At 58.4% G+C, this 15,984-nt stretch overlaps 3 protein-coding genes and 1 long non-coding RNA gene across 4 annotated transcripts in view; 2 read left to right on the forward strand and 2 right to left on the reverse strand.

The window, feature by feature from the left end:
* LOC108536587 (uncharacterized) overlaps positions 1 to 3,016 on the reverse strand; it is a 27,982-nt gene extending 24,966 nt beyond the window's left edge. Inside the window, exon 1 of the long non-coding RNA XR_001887557.1 lies at positions 2,744 to 3,016. This is a non-coding gene — a long non-coding RNA (uncharacterized LOC108536587). The remainder of the gene's footprint in view (positions 1 to 2,743) is intronic.
* Positions 1 to 11,188, forward strand: part of SPATC1 (spermatogenesis and centriole associated 1) — a 36,342-nt gene extending 25,154 nt beyond the window's left edge. Inside the window, 7 exon segments of the mRNA XM_017883480.1 lie at positions 5,093 to 5,387; positions 5,389 to 5,645; positions 5,744 to 5,986; positions 5,989 to 6,282; positions 6,407 to 6,546; positions 10,788 to 10,852; positions 10,854 to 11,188. Coding sequence (XP_017738969.1) covers positions 5,093 to 5,387; positions 5,389 to 5,645; positions 5,744 to 5,986; positions 5,989 to 6,282; positions 6,407 to 6,546; positions 10,788 to 10,852; positions 10,854 to 11,112 — 1,553 coding nt within the window. The 3' untranslated portion in view covers positions 11,113 to 11,188.
* A 1,336-nt stretch (positions 11,189 to 12,524) lies between these two features.
* LOC108536540 (uncharacterized) lies at positions 12,525 to 15,288 on the forward strand. The gene is made up of 4 exons (XM_017883373.1): positions 12,525 to 12,637; positions 13,261 to 13,663; positions 13,753 to 14,250; positions 14,365 to 15,288. The coding sequence occupies exons 1-4, from the start codon at positions 12,525 to 12,527 to the stop codon at positions 14,518 to 14,520; spliced, it is 1,170 nt and encodes a 389-aa protein (XP_017738862.1). The 3' UTR covers positions 14,521 to 15,288.
* A 109-nt stretch (positions 15,289 to 15,397) lies between these two features.
* Positions 15,398 to 15,984, reverse strand: part of OPLAH (5-oxoprolinase, ATP-hydrolysing) — a 12,967-nt gene continuing 12,380 nt past the window's right edge. The window contains 2 exon segments of the mRNA XM_017883374.1: positions 15,398 to 15,604; positions 15,838 to 15,981. Coding sequence (XP_017738863.1) covers positions 15,458 to 15,604; positions 15,838 to 15,981 — 291 coding nt within the window. The 3' untranslated portion in view covers positions 15,398 to 15,457.

Genomic DNA, 15,984 nt, shown 5'->3' on the forward strand with positions numbered 1-15,984 from the left:
TTTTTTTTTTTTTTTAGAAAACACTTTTCTTCATAAAGTTTGTTTTTTTAAATACATACTCATATTGTGAAAATTTTGGAAAGTACACGAAAATATAAAGAAAAAAATTAACTCGACATTCACATACATCTCTTAAAGGACATCACCAGACACATAGGGAGTATTTACCCACCTCTTTTCAGAGTGGAGAATGCAATTCTCAGCTTTTATTTATTTATTTATTTATTTATTTATTTATTTATTTATTTATAGATGGAGCCTCGCTCTGTCACCAGGCTGGAGTACAATGCCACAGTCTCGGCTCACTGCAACCTCCGCCTCCCGGGTTCAAGCGATTCTCCTGCCCCAGCCTCCCGAGTAGCTGGGACTACAGGCGCGAACCACCATGCCTAGCTAATTTTTGTATTTTTAGTAGAGACGGGGTTTCACCATGTTAACCAGGATCGTCTCGATCTCCTGACCTCGTGATTCACCTGCCTCGGCCTCCCAAAGTGCTGGGATTACAGGTGTGAAACACCGTGCCTGGCACCTCTCAGCTTTTAATCCACATTTCTATACTTAATGTTACAACTTTAATATTTACCATAAGCATTTCATTGTGTTCTCATATTTTCTTTGCAAATAGTACTGTAAATGATTTCACATCAAGCTATTACACATTTGAACATTTCATGATTTGCTGAACAAGTTTTCAGTGATTGGTTGTGCCAGGTGTTTTTTTTGTTCATTTGTTTTGTTTTTTGTTTTTTGTTTTTGAGACAGAGTCTCGCTCTGTTGCCCAGGCTGGAGGGCAGTGGCGCCATCTCGGCTCACTGCAAGCTCCGCCTCCCAGGTTCACACCATTCTCCTGCCTCAGCCTCCTGAGTAGCTGGGACTATAGGTGCCCGCCCACCACTCTCAGCTAATTTTTTGAATTTTTAGTAGAGATGGGGTTTCACCATGTTAACCAGGATGGTCTCGATCTCCTGACCTTGTGCTCTGCCTGTCTCAGCCTCCCAAAGTGCTGGGATTACAGGCATGAGCCACCACTCCCGGCCAGTTGTGCCAGGTTTTGCCATTAACAGACAAACAGGATGGGTCTTTCTGAGGCCTGGCATCTACCCCCTGCTCTCACAGGCTCTCCTCCCCAGGCCCGCCTGCCCTCCCCTCATCAACTCTGTCCACATGCTTCTGTCTCTGATTTGTACTTGGCCTTCCCTGGAGCCCTCGTTCCTGGCAGGATGAGGGCAGCATGCGAAGAAAGTGGGTAGCACTTACTGTATTTGGGTGAGGGGTAGAGGGTACCAATGGCATCCAGCTCACAGCAGCCACACCACCTTCTCAGTGTGCAGCAGCACATTAGATAGTAGACTGGCTTTGTAATTCCACCATCTGTGTCTGTGCCATTGTTCCTTCTGTCCTGGACCTTGACAAAGCTACCACTCCAGCACCTCCTGGGAGTGGCTTCTGCTTTATACATTTTGGTGTTAGACTTTCTGTGAATTGCTCCTTTGGTTACCTTCTGTGTGCTATGTGATGGTCTGCCTGGAATCCAACTTGGTCGAAAAACACTGGGTCATTTCCCTCTGGGGACGAGGCCACGGCCTGTCCAGTGCTGTGCTCCCTCTCAGCCCTGACCAGCTGGTCCCTGCACAGCAGTCATCTTCCCAGAGTAGGCGACAAGAGGAAGCATTTGTCCTGTCTTCTCGCCTGACCTGGCTGCTTCAAACATTGGGACCACCGACGCTCCTTAGGCTGCCCTGGCCGTGCAGAGACAGTGGCCCCTGACTGCCTCTCTCCGGCCATCCTGGACATGTTGCCCCAAAGTGGTCCTTTCCCACATCACCCAGACCCTGGGCTCTCCTAAGGAAATGGAGGCCAAGCAGGACAGACAGCCCCACTCTGAGCTCCATCCTCCACCTCAACACATGCAGCCCATCCCTCCATCTGCCCCACCCTGTGCTCCCTCTCCTTCAAGTCTGTCCTCTCCATGAACTGCTTGCCTTTGGCCCATAAGCTTTATTGTCTCCTGGGTCCTGAAACAAAACTTTCTAAAAAGTCAAAACAAGAAATCATAAAAGACCAGGCTGGGAGTGGTGACTGACAACTATAATCCCATCGCTTTAGGAAGCCGAGGCAGGAGGATTGCTTGAGGAGTTTGAGACCAGCTTGGGCCACAGAGTTAGACTTCCATCTCTAAAAATAAAAATAAATACATAAGTAAAAGAGCAGTTGATTGGATTGTGCAATTTTGATTTATTTGTTTGGAAAACGGAACTTAGAAGTTTTTCGGTTTTTATGAGACAGGATCTCATGACATCACCCAGACTGAAGTGCAGTAGCACGATCACGGCTCACCACAGCCCTGACCTCCTGGAATCAGGTGATCCTCCCACCTCAGCCTCCCAAGTAGCTGGGACTACAGGCATGTGCCACCACACCCGGCTAAGTTTTGGATTTTTTGTAGAGATGGAGTTTCACCACGTTGCCCAGGCTGGTCTCAAACTCCTGAGCTCAAGCGATCCGCCCATCTTGGCCTCCCAAAGTGCTAGGATTACAGGCATGAACCACCACACCCGGCCCAGAACTTAGAATTCAAAAGGCAAATAAAGTGGCAGAACATCTCACCATACATCACTGAGGATTAGCGACAGAAGAGATAGAGGTAATGCACCCAGAGACTTCCTGGGGAACATCAGAACTCTTTCGAGGCAGCCTCTAAAATGTCTATTTCCAGGAAAAAAAATCAATCATAAAGACTTACGTAATAGGGTTTTTGTCATCGGGGAACACAGGAATCAATTTAAACGCCCAACCATTGGGATAGGCTCAGTAAAAAAATAGCATGTCCGTAAGATGAGGCCTCTGCAGCTACACTAGTGTCATTCTCAAAGAATCACGATGCCGGAGCTGCCGTGGTGTGGGTCCCGTGAAAAGGGGCAAGGTACAAAAGGGCATGTGATCTATGCCACTACTACCTTTGCACACAGCCTGTTAAAAATGAATTTTACGGCCAGGCGTGGTGACTCAAGCCAGTAATCCCAGCACTTTGGGAGGCCGAGACAAGCGGATCATGAGGTCAGGAGATTGAGACCATCCTGGCTAACACAGTGAAACCCCGTCTCTACTAAAAAATACAAAAAGAAAAGAAACTAGCCGGGTGAGGTGGCAGACGCCTGTAGTCCCAGCTACTCGGGAGGCTGAGGCAGGAGAATGGCGTGAACCCAAGAGGCAGAGCTTGCAGTGAGCCAAGATCGTGCCACTGCACTCCAGCCTGGGCAACAGAGCGAGACTCCGTCTCAAAAAAAAAAAAAAAAGAATGAATTTTACGGCTGGGCGCGGTGGCTCATGCCTGTAATCCCAGCACTTTGGGAGGCCAAGGGAGGCAGATCACGAGATCAAGAGATCAAGATTATCCTGGCCAACATGGGGTTGATGTTAGTGAAACCTTGTCTCTACTAAAAACACAAAAATTAGCTCGGCGTGGTGGCATGCACCTATAGTCCCAGCTACTCGGAAGGCTGGGGCAGGAGAATCGCTTGAACCTGGGAGGCGGAGGTTGCAGTGAGCCGAGACTATGCCACTGCACTCCAGCCTGAGCAACAGAGCCAGACTCCGTCTAAAAAAAAAAAAAAGGAATTTTACTTTTTTTTAATTATTATTTTGAGATGGGGGGCTCTCACTCTGCCGCCCAGGTTGGAGTTCAGTGGTGCGATCATGGTGCAATCATGGCTCACTGCAGCCTCAACCCCCCGGGCTCAACTGATCCTCCCACCTCAGCCTCCCAAGTAGCTGGGACTACAGGTTCATGCCACCACGCCTGGCTAATTTTTGTATTTTTTGTAGAGACAGGGTCTCTCCATGTTGAGCAGGCCAGTCTGGAACTCCTGGGCTCGAGTGATTGAATTGTACATTTTTAAATGGTTAAAATAAAACTACTATTACGTGACACATGAAATCCAAAATACAGTGTTCATCTATAAAGGTTTATTGCCATACATCCTCCCTCATTCACCTCCGAGTTGCCTGCGGCTGCCTTCTCAAGGCAACGGCAGGCTTGAGCGGTTGCAACAGAGACCATACAGCTGGCAAAGGTGGAAGTATTTACCTCTGGACCTTCATAGAGAATGCTCGCCAACTCCTGCTCTATGTACACACGGTGGAGAAGGTCTCCAGAGCAACACGCGGCTCCTCAATAGAGACTAACCGTGGGATGATGGGACTATCTGTGGTTTTCATCTTTTTTTCTGTATTTCCAATTCTTTCTCTATAATAAGCGTGTACTACTTTTGTAACAACAAAAGTGGAAGTTTTCAATGAAATTACATACTCATAAAAACCTTCTCTGCACTCCCACCGCTCCTGCCAGCGGCTGCACCCCAGGGGATCAGGGGTTTCTCCCCGAAACAGTGGCCAGTAAAAGGAGCACTCCTCCGGGACCAAGGAGAGCAGGCTCCGGGGGCAGGAAGAGCGCATAAAGCAATGTCTGGGACCTGGGTGTGTGACCAGCTCTGACCTGCATCCCTGTTCAGGCCACAGCAAGCTCCACAGGGCAGGGACCATGCATGGGTGCTGGGCCACGTGAGGCTGTGCCCATTGCAGCACTGACCCCCAAGGAGCCCCCACCTGGTGGGGCTTATTCCCCATCACAAAGATAGTGGTCAGGAGGCCGGGGCCCTCTTCTCTCCACTGAAAAACAGAGGGGCCAACCTGGTGACCTCAGAGTCCAGCTGCTTGGAGACCCTCTGCTGGGCAAGGGGTGGGCACGGCTGAGGAAAGGGCAGCGGGACGTCCCCATGGCTGGGGGCAGTGGGCAAGTGGTCAGAGAAGTGAGCCTGGGAGAACTGACACAAAAATCAGGGCTGGAGATGAGGCCTTGGGGAACCACTCCCAGGCTCCCCTGAGCAGGCACGGACGCCCCACAGAGGCAGAGAGGCCACCACCCTGGCCTGCCTAAGAAGTGAGGCTCAGAGAGGCCAGGTCAGACCAGTCAGCTCATCGGGGACAGAAGGGCACTGTGGCCAGGCCCTACCACAGAGGGAAAGCCTGCGACCACCCTCCCCTTGGTCTGGAGGGGCTCCCCAGGGTCTTAGTGCTTTCTCTATGTTCCCAGGTGTCTTCCTGCCCCTGTCCCCAGCAGTGGCAAATGAACCAGTCCTGGAAGAAGTGGGGATCATGGCCTTGACACCCCTGGCCGAGATGCTAACCAGCTTGCAGCCCAGCACCACGCCGGGCTCACTCATGAGCCCCCTGACAGGCACCCTCAGCACGCTGCTGTCCGGCCCAGCATCGCTGTCACAGAGCAGCCCCCTCACCGGCTTCCTGACCAGCCCCGTGGCAGGGCCCCCAACGGGCACACTGGCCAGTTCCCTGGGCCTGCCCTCCACTGGCCCCTGACTCCCAGCAGCCCCTGGCAGGCCCTGTGGCCGTGTCCCAGAGCAGCCCCCTGATAGCCCCTGTGACGGGCACGGTGGCTGTCTCTCTGAGCAGCCCCCTCCTCAGCTCCACTGCCACCCCACTAGCGGTCTCTCAGAACCTGCTGGCCAACCCCATGAGCAACCTGGTCCTGCCAGAGGCCCCAAGGCTGCGGCTGGCTGAGCCACTCCGCAGAGGCCCCTCCGGGCCCCACTCCCCAGCTTGCATGGTACCTGCTGCCACCACCAAAGGTAACGGGTGTGCTGGGTGTGGCAGAGTGGGGGGGGCAGAGCCCTCTCACCTCACTCTAATCCCCCTCCTTTCATTTCTGTCCCCTCCACATCACTAGTCCCACTCTCCACTGAGCCCCCCCGGTCGACCCAGGACCCAGAGCCTCTCAGCACGGCGTTTGCAGGCACACCCCTCCAGACCTCCACCCCCGTCGGAGCCATGGGCACACCTGCTCCCGAGACGGCCTTCTCCTTCAACACTTCAGACACACAGACTCAGCCCAGTGCCACCCAGGAACAAGTGGTCCCTGCATCTGTCCCCACCTCCCCCACTACCTCCCCCACGGTCACTGTCCTTGCCTCTGCCCCGCCCTCACCCCCCAGGTTGCCACCAGCTACACCCCCTCAAGCACCACTCACATCACCCAGGGTGCCCCCCATCCCCCTTCCCGAATGCACAATTCCCCAATCCGGAACCTGCCTGCCCCCCACTCTCCTCCACACAACCCCCACTCCCCACCTCGTACGTCATCCTCCCCGGCTTCAGTCAATGACTCTCGGGGTCCACGCGCCACGGAACCATCGAGGAAGAGCATGATGGAGGTGGAACGGAAGCTGGCCCACCACAAGACGAGCAAGTTCCCGGAGAGCGCCCGAGGTCAGTGACACTGCGGGCTCCATGCGGGTCGGGCCCCCAGTCCCTCTCCCTGCCGCCTGCCTGGGCTGCTGACCCCAGGCCCTCTCACCCTCTCACCTGGGCTGATGAGACCCTGTGTCCCCAGAGTCGAAGCAGCTGGCCTGGGAGAGGCTGGTTGGTGAGATCGCCTTCCAGCTGGACCGAAGGATCCTGTCCAGCATCTTCCCAGAGCGCGTGCGGCTCTATGGCTTCACTGTCTCCAACATCCCGGAGAAGATCATCCAGGTGTGTGGCCAGGGGCCTGCAGGGACAGGGGGCAGGCTGGCCCATGAGGGGCCGTGGGGACCCTGCATTCTGGCCAGGCCAAACATGCCATGACCTGAGGAGTCCCTGGGATAGAGGAAGCTGATTGCTCAGTGCCAACGGCCGGCGGGTGTTGGGGCGTCTGGCAGTGGGAGCCCAAGGTCTCCTCTGAGGAAGGTGAGGTGGGGGGTTTCAGCAAGGTCGGGCGGCTCTTGCCCTCTGCCACCAAGATGGCCTCCTCTGTGGACGCACGTGGAGGATGATGCTTTACCAACATGCCCAAGTGTGCGTCTGTGCCACGCGTGTGGCAGGCTGTAGAAGGCACGGGGAAGCTGGATTGGGGATGTGCGGCTGCCGGGCAGGGAGGGCAGCTGCATCGCTGCTTACCACTTGGGCTTCTCTTGAGAAAACAGCCCAGCTGCACTCCCGGCCACTTTTTCTCTCCAGCTGTGTTTATCTGTGGATTGCAGGCCTGTATGTAGACTGAGCAGCAGCTACTGTGAGCTGCGTGGGTCCAGGTTTGAGCTTTGCCTCTGGTTAAAGCATCCTTTGGTTAGTTTTGTGTGTGGGGGTTTTTGTTTGTTCAGTTTTTTTGTTTTCAGATGGACTCTCGCTCTGTCACCTGCACTCTAGCCTGGGCAACAAACCAAGACTCCACCTGAAAAAAAAAAAAGAGCACACAATAGTGTATATACCCAGCTCACTGCAACCTCTGCCTCTCAGTTCAAACGATTCTGCTGCCCCAGCCTCTTCTTTCAAGACAGCCCAGGTTGAAGAACAGTGGCGTGATCTTAGCTCACTGCAAGCATGAACTCCTGGGGGTTCAAGCCTCCCAAGTAGCTGGTTACCACAGGTTGACACTACCACGCCCAGCTAACATATATATATATATTTTGTTGTTGTTGTTGTTGTTGCTGTTGCTGTTGTTGTTGTTTGAGATGGTGTTTCGCTCTTGTCGCCCAGGCTGCAGCACAATGGTGCGATCTTGGATCACTACAACCTCTGCCTCCCAGGTTCAAGCAATTCTCCTGCCTCAGCCTCCCAAGTAGTTGGGATTACAGGCATGCACCACCACGCCCAACTAACTTTTTTGTATTTTTAGTAGAGATGGGGTTTCTTCATGTTGGCCAGGCTGGTCTCAAACTCCCGACCTCAGGTGATCCGCCCGCCTCAGCCTCCCAAAGTGCAGGGATTACAGGCATGAGCCACCGCGCCTGGCCCCAAAAGGGAAGCTTTTAAAGACAGAGACGTCCATGTAAGCTGCCTTGAAACCAAGTTTAGAAGTCACAGAAGCACACTGCAGTGGCCTTGTTCATTGGTGAAGGCCAGTGTTAAGCGAGTGGCCTTGAGCAAGCAGTGTCTTGGAATCCTGCACTCTTGAGGAAGTTTTTGTGATAAATCCTGTTACAGGCCTGTGTGCGAGAGGACTTCTTCACAGCCTTTCCCTACTGCAATTTTTTTTTTAAGATGGGGTCTCACTCTGTCGCCCAGGCTGGAGTGCAGTGGCATAATCATGGTGCACTCAAGTGGCCCTCCCATCTCAGCCTCCCTGCTAACTGGGACTACAGGCATGCACCAACACACCTGGCTAATTTGTTTATATATTTTTTTAATTTTTATTTATTTATTTTTGAGACAGAGTCTTGATCCTGTCACACAGGCTGGAGTGCAGTGGTACAATTTCGGCTCACTGCAGCCTCCACCTCCTGGGTTCAAGCAATTCTCCTGCCTCGGCCTCTCGAGTAGCTGGGATTACAGGCACCTGCCACCACACCCGGCTAATTTTTGTGTATTTTTTTGGTAGAGATGGGGTTTTGTCACATTGGCCAGGCTGGTCTCAAACTCCCTGCCTCAAGTGATCCGCCTGCCTCTGCCTCCCAAAGTGCTGGGATTACAGGTATGAGCCCAGCTTTAAATTTTTTTTTTTTTTTTTTGAGACGGAGTCTCGCTCTGGCGCCCGGGCTGGAGTGCAGTGGCCGGATCTCGGCTCACTGCAAGCTCCGCCTCCCAGGTTCACGCCATTCTCCGGCCTCAGCCTCCCGAGTAGCTGGGACTACAGGTGCCCACCACCTCGCCCGGCTCGTTTTTTGTATTTTTTAGTAGAGACGGAGTTTCACTGTGTTAGCCAGGATGGTCTCGATCTCCTGACCTCATGATCCGCCCGTCTCGGCCTCCCAAAGTGCTGGGATTACAGGCTTGAGCCACCGCTCCCGGCCTTGAAGGAATATTTTTAAGACAGGGTGATATTTATAAGACACAACTGACACACCTCAGCCAGGCATGGTGGCTCACGCCTGTCATCCCAGCACTGTAGGAAGCCGAGGTGGGCAGATCACCTGAAGTCAGGAGTTTGAGACCAGCCCGGCCAACGTGATGAAACCCCATCTCTACTAAAAATACTAAAACATTAGCCAGGCGTGGTGGCACGCGCCTGTAATCCCAGCTACTTAGGAGGCTGAGGCAGAAGAATCCCTTGAACCCGGGAGGCGGAGGTTGCAGTGAGCCGAGATCGAACCACTGGACTCCACCCTGGGCAACAGAGCGAGACTCCGTCTCAAAACAACAAGAAGACACAACACAACTCGCTGCACTGTGAGATGTGAGGGCACTGCCATTCCCCAGGGTGGGGCCCCCGCGTGACCTGGTGCTCAGTGCACACTGGGGCCGCTGCCTGCAACCCTCAGAACACTCCTGCAGGTGGCACCGTGATTTCCTTCACATCCCAGCAGCAAAACTGAGGCTCAGGCCCAGTGTGGTGCACAAGCAGCCGTTAAGCATGGCTGTCCGCGCGCTCTTACTCCTGTGCTGAACCTCGATGGTGTCTTCCTGTCCCCACAACTGTGCATATTGCTCATTTGCCTAGAAGGCTCAGGGGCCAAGAACCTCCAGCTGGGGAGAAAGAGGCGCATCCCAGGCACGTCCCAGGCAACAGGGGTGCTGAGTGCAGGCTCTGGGAGCACTTAGCAGAGGCTGGCGTCACATTAACTGGGCCCAGTCCTAAGTCCAGCCCCAAGCCTGGTACCCTGAGCACACGACCGGCCTGGGAGCCTTCCCCAAGGGGTGGTGCCTGAACAGCTTGTCTGGGCAAGAGTGTTCCCAGCAGGTTGGGGACCACCACGTCAGGCGTCTGGACACAGTAGGACGTAGCTGGAAGAGAGGTGCAGGAACAGATTGGGGGACACTGGAGGGTGGCCCTCCCCCAAGTGTTGGAGCAGTGGAAACTGTAGGAAGAGCTCAGGCAGGGGCTAGCCCACCCAACTCCACTTCGGACCCGTGGCTCTGTGGGCCTGTGCAGAGAGCGGGCAGGGCCAAGCCTGGAGGCGGGGGCAGCTGCACCTGAGACAGGCTGCAAAATTGGCAGGGCCTAGTGGAAAATGAAAATAATTCAAAACTTAGAACTTCAGGATGGTGCCAACAGAGCATTGGGCTGGGCACTGCGCTTTCCACAACTGCCCAGGTCACACATCCAGGGGGCAGTGGCAGGTGGGTTGGGAGGGGCTGCCTTCATGATTACATGCCTTAGGGTGGGACCCGGTCACTGCCTGGCTGGTGGGAGGACACAGGGCATGAGGAAGTGAGTGGAAACTGACCCAGATGTGCTGGTTTCCAGGCCGAGGAGCAGGCAGGTGAAGGAGACAGGCCCTTCAGTGCTAGGGCCAACACTCGGCTGGGGTTGTCAGTTCAGTGCTGGGGGAAGAAAGGGAGTTCCCTAGGGGGTGTGCAGGCTAGAGGGTGTTGAGGATGGAGACCAGGGTAAGGAAGGGGGGGCCTTCAGACACTGAGAGGGAGCAGAGCAGGGAGCCAGGAGGAGGCCTGGGAAAGACCCCAGACCCCTGGGTCAGGGGACCCTGTGCGCCTCCAGAGGCCTAGCCACGGCCCCTGTCCTCAGTCCCTGGAGGCCTCAGCCCAGCTGCAATCCCTGGTGGTAGGTGGAGCAGACGACAGGGTTGGGACATCCTCTTCCACCCTGTGGATGAGGCCCCACTGGGGAGCTTTGGGAGCCACCTGCCCTGCCTGGATCAGGCCTTGAAGACCTCTCTGTCAGGCTCTGCCCACTGGGCTCCCCTGTCCTAAACCCTTGAGGTCCCTCGCAGAACCTCCCCACCGCACACCCCTCAGATCCTGGCCGTCTCACAGCCTCATGTGCCCCTCGATCTTCCCCTTACCCGCCTGTGTGTGGAGGTGTGGCAAGGGAGGGTCCCTGATGGATGCTCTCCCCGCAGGCCTCCCTGAACCCCAGTGACCACAAGCTGGACGAGGAGCTGTGCCAGATGCTCACACAGCGTTACTGACATGCATGATCAGGCTCAGATCCTGGGCTACAACGGCGGGTGCCCCTGCCCTGACCCGAACAAGCTGTGGAATCGCCATGATCCCTGCGAAGAGGCCGATGCTGCGGCGTCCGAGGGCGGCACCTACACTGTGGACTTCCTGCAGCGTGTGCTAGTGGAGACCGTGCACCCTAGCATGCTCACCGACGCGCTGCTGCTGCTCTCCTGCCTCAACCAGCTGGCGCATGACGACGGCAAGCCCATGTTCATCTGGTGACGCTGGAGCTGGGAGGTCCAGGCTCGCTCAACCCCACAGCCTTCTGCACAGCCATTAAAGCTTCCCACAGACGCTGGTCGCTGGGCCTGCGCCAGCACTCCTGGGTGGTGCTGCCTCCTCTGGGGTGGCTTACTGGGCCCCTGCACCGTGCCCCTTCAGCCCTGCCTACCCTGGAGGCCAATGGCCATCCTGGACCCTCTGCGAGAGCCCGAGAGGCCAAGGCTCAGCAGTGGTCTGCGAGGGGTTGGTCTGAAGGTCCCCAGGCTCCCCTCCCATGGCACTGAGAGCAGTGGGAGCTTCTGGGACCTGGATGGGGAAGGGTAGGAACCAGGAAGGGGTAGAGCAGGGAGGGAAGGGCCGTGGCTCTGTGCCTGCCACAGTGGCGAGGGGCACGGAGCTGGCAGAGGTGGGAGGAGACAAGGATGTGGGTGTGGGATCCCTGCCTCCATACTAGGCCGGGGCTGGGTGAGGGGCGGAGGGGGGTGGTCTTCCAGACCTTGAGGACAAGAGGACATTTAAGGGAGAAGAGCCAGAAGAAAGCATCCTCACCCCAACCTGGGCATGAGGCAGCCCAGCAAAGTGGCGGCCCCTTCCCAAGACACCCAAGGCCATCCCACAGGTCCTGGAGACTTTGAGAGGGATTCAGAGCTGGCAAGGGCAGACACCACCTGCTGCAGGAGCTGAGGAGCACAAGCAGGATTTGGGGGCAGGCCAGGGGCCTCCCACAGTGCACTAAGGGCAGATGGGGTGCTGGGAAGGGCTTGTGGAGAGTGCAGGAAGCTGAGGGAGCCGGCCAGGATGGGAAGTCCCTGGGGAGGAAGACATGGGAGGGGAGAAGCGCAGTGTAGGAAAGCGCAGAGGGGCCCACACCACAGGGTGAGACAGGAGCAAGTCTGCACGCAGGAAGGCAAGGAGGCTGGCTGCAATGGGAGCGAGATCAAAACCCCAACTGAGGAGGGTCCTGGGGCACCAGTGCTTGCCAGACAGAAAGGACAGCAGGAGGCAACAGTGGACCCACAAGGTCTGAGTTCCAATGGGAACCTTTCAGCAACCAGCAAGGAGTCCAGGGAAGGAGAGGGTATGCAGGGTGTGCCAGGCCCTCCAGGGATGCCCGAGCTGCTGAGCTTCCTGCCTCTGCCCTCCCCACTCCCAGGCCTCCAGGGAATCCAGCCAGACACACAGCCTCTTAGTCCCTGGGAAGGGCAGGGAAGAGCTCCTGCCAGCAGCCCCTCCACCTCCCTGCCAGCCAACAGGAAGGGCAGCCCTCACCCAAACTCCCAGGGCTATTTAAGAGACGCTTGCACCCAGCTGACCGGGAGAGTGCATGCTGGTTCACAGGCCCAATTAGAAAGGTGGGAGGCGAGCAGAGCCTGGGAGCTACCGGCCGTCCTGTCCTGGGAGCTCCTGAGGGTATGCGGGAGCGCTCCAGAACCGGGAAAGGCTTCCGTCTGGCTCGCGTGCACGCGGAGAGCTACCCGCAGGGCAGAACCAACAGTCCCTCCCCTTCGATTGGAAGCTCCATGGGGTAGGACCACAGGGCCGTCACCACTGCGAGCTGGCCTTTTGGGGGACTTTGCGGGGCGCTGGGCGGGAGTCCATCCCTCCTCAGGTGTCAGGTCTTTGAACTCAGGCGCCCGACGCCGCGGGACCGCAGAGAGACGCGTAGCGGGTGGGGTGGATTCTGCCGTCTGGGCAGCCGGAGTGCGCGATTTATTCCATGCTGACCTGCGTGGGAGCGGGTACAGGGGAGCCGGGGGCAGAGCACATTGTTTGCTCCTCACCAGTGCTGCGCAGCCCGCACTCAAAAACTCGTCCTCCACTTGCCGCTGGCTGCATCCCGATCCCGCTTGCGTCGGGCGGACCTCACAGGTTCCCTGTGAGACCTTCGCGGGTGTATGGGGCGGGGCAAGGAGGATCCGGGGTGGGGATTTGAGATGAGGTCCCTTTCGGGTTTTCGTTTTGAAGCGCCCCTCTGCCTACGCCCGCGCCTCCGCCAGGCTCGCTGGGTCAGCACCTCACCGGCTTTGCGCACACGCTGTGCCTCGCGGCCTTCACCCCTGTGACTCCCCCGCAGCTCGCGCTGATGCACCGAGGAGTCAGCTTGTCCTCTGGAAGCCAATGAGTCTCCCCGGCGCCCCGCGGCCGAAGAGTTAGGTGTACCCTGCAATCCCCGCCCGACTGGCCCCCGGCGACTGACGCCCTGTGGCCCTCGCCCTTCCCGCACCCGGCTTTGCACGCCCTCCACGGCTTGGCCCACGAGCTGCTCTTCCCGGCCTGCTGGGCCCTGGACCAGCTGCTGGGCTGCTGTGCACCAACGGCGAGCCTGATCAGCCTGGGGTGGCTGAGAAGGGCGGCGGGCGGCGTCGTGGCGCTGCTGCTGCTGGTGGTGGTCGGCCTGCCCTTGGCGTTGACCCGCCTGCCACTCTGGCTGGCGCTGCAGGTTTGGCGCCGCCCCTTCTGCTACCGCCCCCCTCCGCTGTGCTGGGCGCCGCCCGCGCTCTGGCGCCCGCCTCCCGAACCCGGGCACTGCTTCGTCTTCCTCACGGCCAATGTGTGCCTGCTCCTGGACTGGCTGGCGCGCTTCAGCAACCTGCCGCACAGCCAGCGACGGGCTGAGGCCATTGGCGCCGCGCTCTATAGGGCTACGGACTGCAGCCAGCTGTGGCCCAGGGCGCCGCGCGGGACGCTGGTGGCCTCGCTGCCCGTGGGTCTGGACTTTGCCTGCAGGAGGTATTCGATCTGCGCGCAGCTCGTCGCTTGGTGAATCGCCTGACGCCCAACCTGGGCCCGGTGCTGTACGACGTGAGCACACTTGGCCTACAGACCGGGCCGCACCTCAAGCTACTGGACAGCGGGCTGCTACTGGACAGCTGGCTGCTGGGGGCCTCGCGCTACCCGCTGCTGTGCGCCACCTTCCGTTGCTTCCCCCACGCACGTGGCGAGGATGCGCTGGCCTCCAAGGGACTACTGTCCACACAGGTACTGGCCTACCCCGCCCAGAGCACAGAGGGGGCGGGGTTCGGCCAAGAAGGCGAGGGAAGCTGGGGCCGTCTGTGGTGTTGCAGGCGCGGCTGGGCAGCCTGGACGGGCGCCACATCGTGGGATTCCTGCACTGCACGCACTTGCAAGCACTGGCTGGTGAGCCCTGCGGGTGGGTCCTCAGAACAGGTCCCGCCTCTCCGTGGCGGCTGCTGATCCCTACATTCCCCTGCACCCCGCCCCCCATCTCCCGCCCTTTGTTCACTGCCCCAGGCATGGGAATTCCTGAGAGGTGCCCGTCGGGCTCACGGATCAGGAACTGGGAAGCCAGAAGCTGACTGTCCAAGATGCGGGTCCGAATTTGGAGCCGAGCCCACCCCATCCTCCTTCCCCGCGCAGAGGACGGGCCCTTGCGCAGCAAACAGCTGACGCTGCTGCTGGACTGAGCCAAAGTTTGAGGCCGAGAGCGAACAAAGTGGAGGGGTCGTGGCTTTACGCGTGCTCCTGGGAGACCTAAACTTCGATAACTGCTCGAAAGGTCCAGCAGGAGGGGAGGGCAGGGAGGCAGGGGCGGAGCCAGGAGGCCCGGCCCCGCCCACCGCGCTCCAGCCTCCCTCTGCGGTGGAGCAGTAGCGCCAGCTCTTCCGCCGCTTCCAGGACCCCTGCCGGATGGGCACGCGCCAAGAGCAGCCCTGGGCCCTGGGTCTCGTGCTTCGGGGGAGGGTACCGGAGCGGGGAGTGGATCTGGGGAGTGCTGTCGGCCGAGGCTCCGGCTGATGCCTCCCCTCCCCAGATCCCCAGGGACCACACTGCGCAGCCTCGTGCTCCACCACTCCGTGGCCTCCTCCCCCGAGATGCTGAGGCGGTGAGTGGCGACCTGGAGGTAGGCACTGCCCGCCTGAAGCGCGCAAAGCGGCCCTGGCCTTGGTGATACCGCCGCCCTTCCAGGACCCTGGAGCAGGAGAAAGGGCGCCACCTCTACCTGGCCGGCCCTCCCGGCAGAAGCCGCCGAGCTAAGCCCTGGAGAGGTCAGCGCCTGGACTACATCACGAACTGCGGAGTTCCTGGGGGCCTGCTGAGCCCAGTGAGTGCCAGGGCCCGGGTGGCTGGGCCTGCAGCGCTGGGACGACCCTCAACCTGATTCCCGCCCCCAGGAGGTGGAGCAGGTGACGTTCAGTACCGCCCTGGCGGGGCTCACCGACCACCTGGTAGTGAGCCTGCAGCTCCGAGTCTGGGTGTCCTCCTAAGGCAGGCACAGATGACAGGCGTGCAGCCAGCGCGCACAGACACGACTCGGAGCACGAACTAGGCGCCGTAGCTGCGTCCCCAGAACCGGGTGACTTAAGGCACCTTTATTGCAGGACCTTCACACGGCCTCCTGGGCCCGGCGGTACTCATAGACGCTGCCGTGCTCGGGAAAGGCCAGTGCTTGCGGGGGTGACCCCGGCGGTGGGGCGGGGTCCTCGGGGTCCCCATAGCCACCGCCGCCGGGCGTGTGGAGACAGAACACATCCTGTTGGGGGGGGTACAGGCTCAGCGCAGTTGTGGCCCCTCCCTGTCACTGCGCAGTCCCCTCCCCGCGGGGCAGGGTCCATCACCCGCCCCCGTGGACCACAGAGGCCTGGTACGCGCCCCCTTTCCTTCGGGGGCCAAATTAAACTCGGCCTCTGGTCATGTCTGCAACTGTTCCCCGTCTGTGGGATGGGGCCGGGAGAGGAGAGGGACAGGACAGGCCATGGCCCTTACCCCAGGGTACACGGTCACCGACGTCTTGCCGCCCAGATTCACCGTCCGGCCGTTTTTGCGTATCAGCAAGTTTAGGCCGCGGGCACCGGGCTCGCCCCCTGCGGAGGGAGGCGAGGAGTCCAGAGGGACCGGGGCCGGGGCGGGGGC

Source organism: Rhinopithecus bieti, unplaced genomic scaffold, assembly GCF_001698545.2.
Source record: "Rhinopithecus bieti isolate Rb0 unplaced genomic scaffold, ASM169854v2 scaffold_13617, whole genome shotgun sequence".
NCBI classification, from domain to species: Eukaryota; Metazoa; Chordata; class Mammalia; order Primates; family Cercopithecidae; genus Rhinopithecus; species Rhinopithecus bieti.

Coding starts and splice junctions, on each gene's coding strand:
- LOC108536540 (XM_017883373.1), top strand. CDS start 12,525: ATGCGGGAGCGCTCCAGAACCGGGAAAGGCTTCCGTCTGGCTCGCGTG. Junction 13,664..13,752: donor TCGTCTTCCTCACGGCCAAT/GTGTGCCTGCTC, acceptor CGCGCTCTATAG/GGCTACGGACTGCAGCCAGC. Junction 14,251..14,364: donor GCACTTGCAAGCACTGGCTG/GTGAGCCCTGCG, acceptor TCACTGCCCCAG/GCATGGGAATTCCTGAGAGG.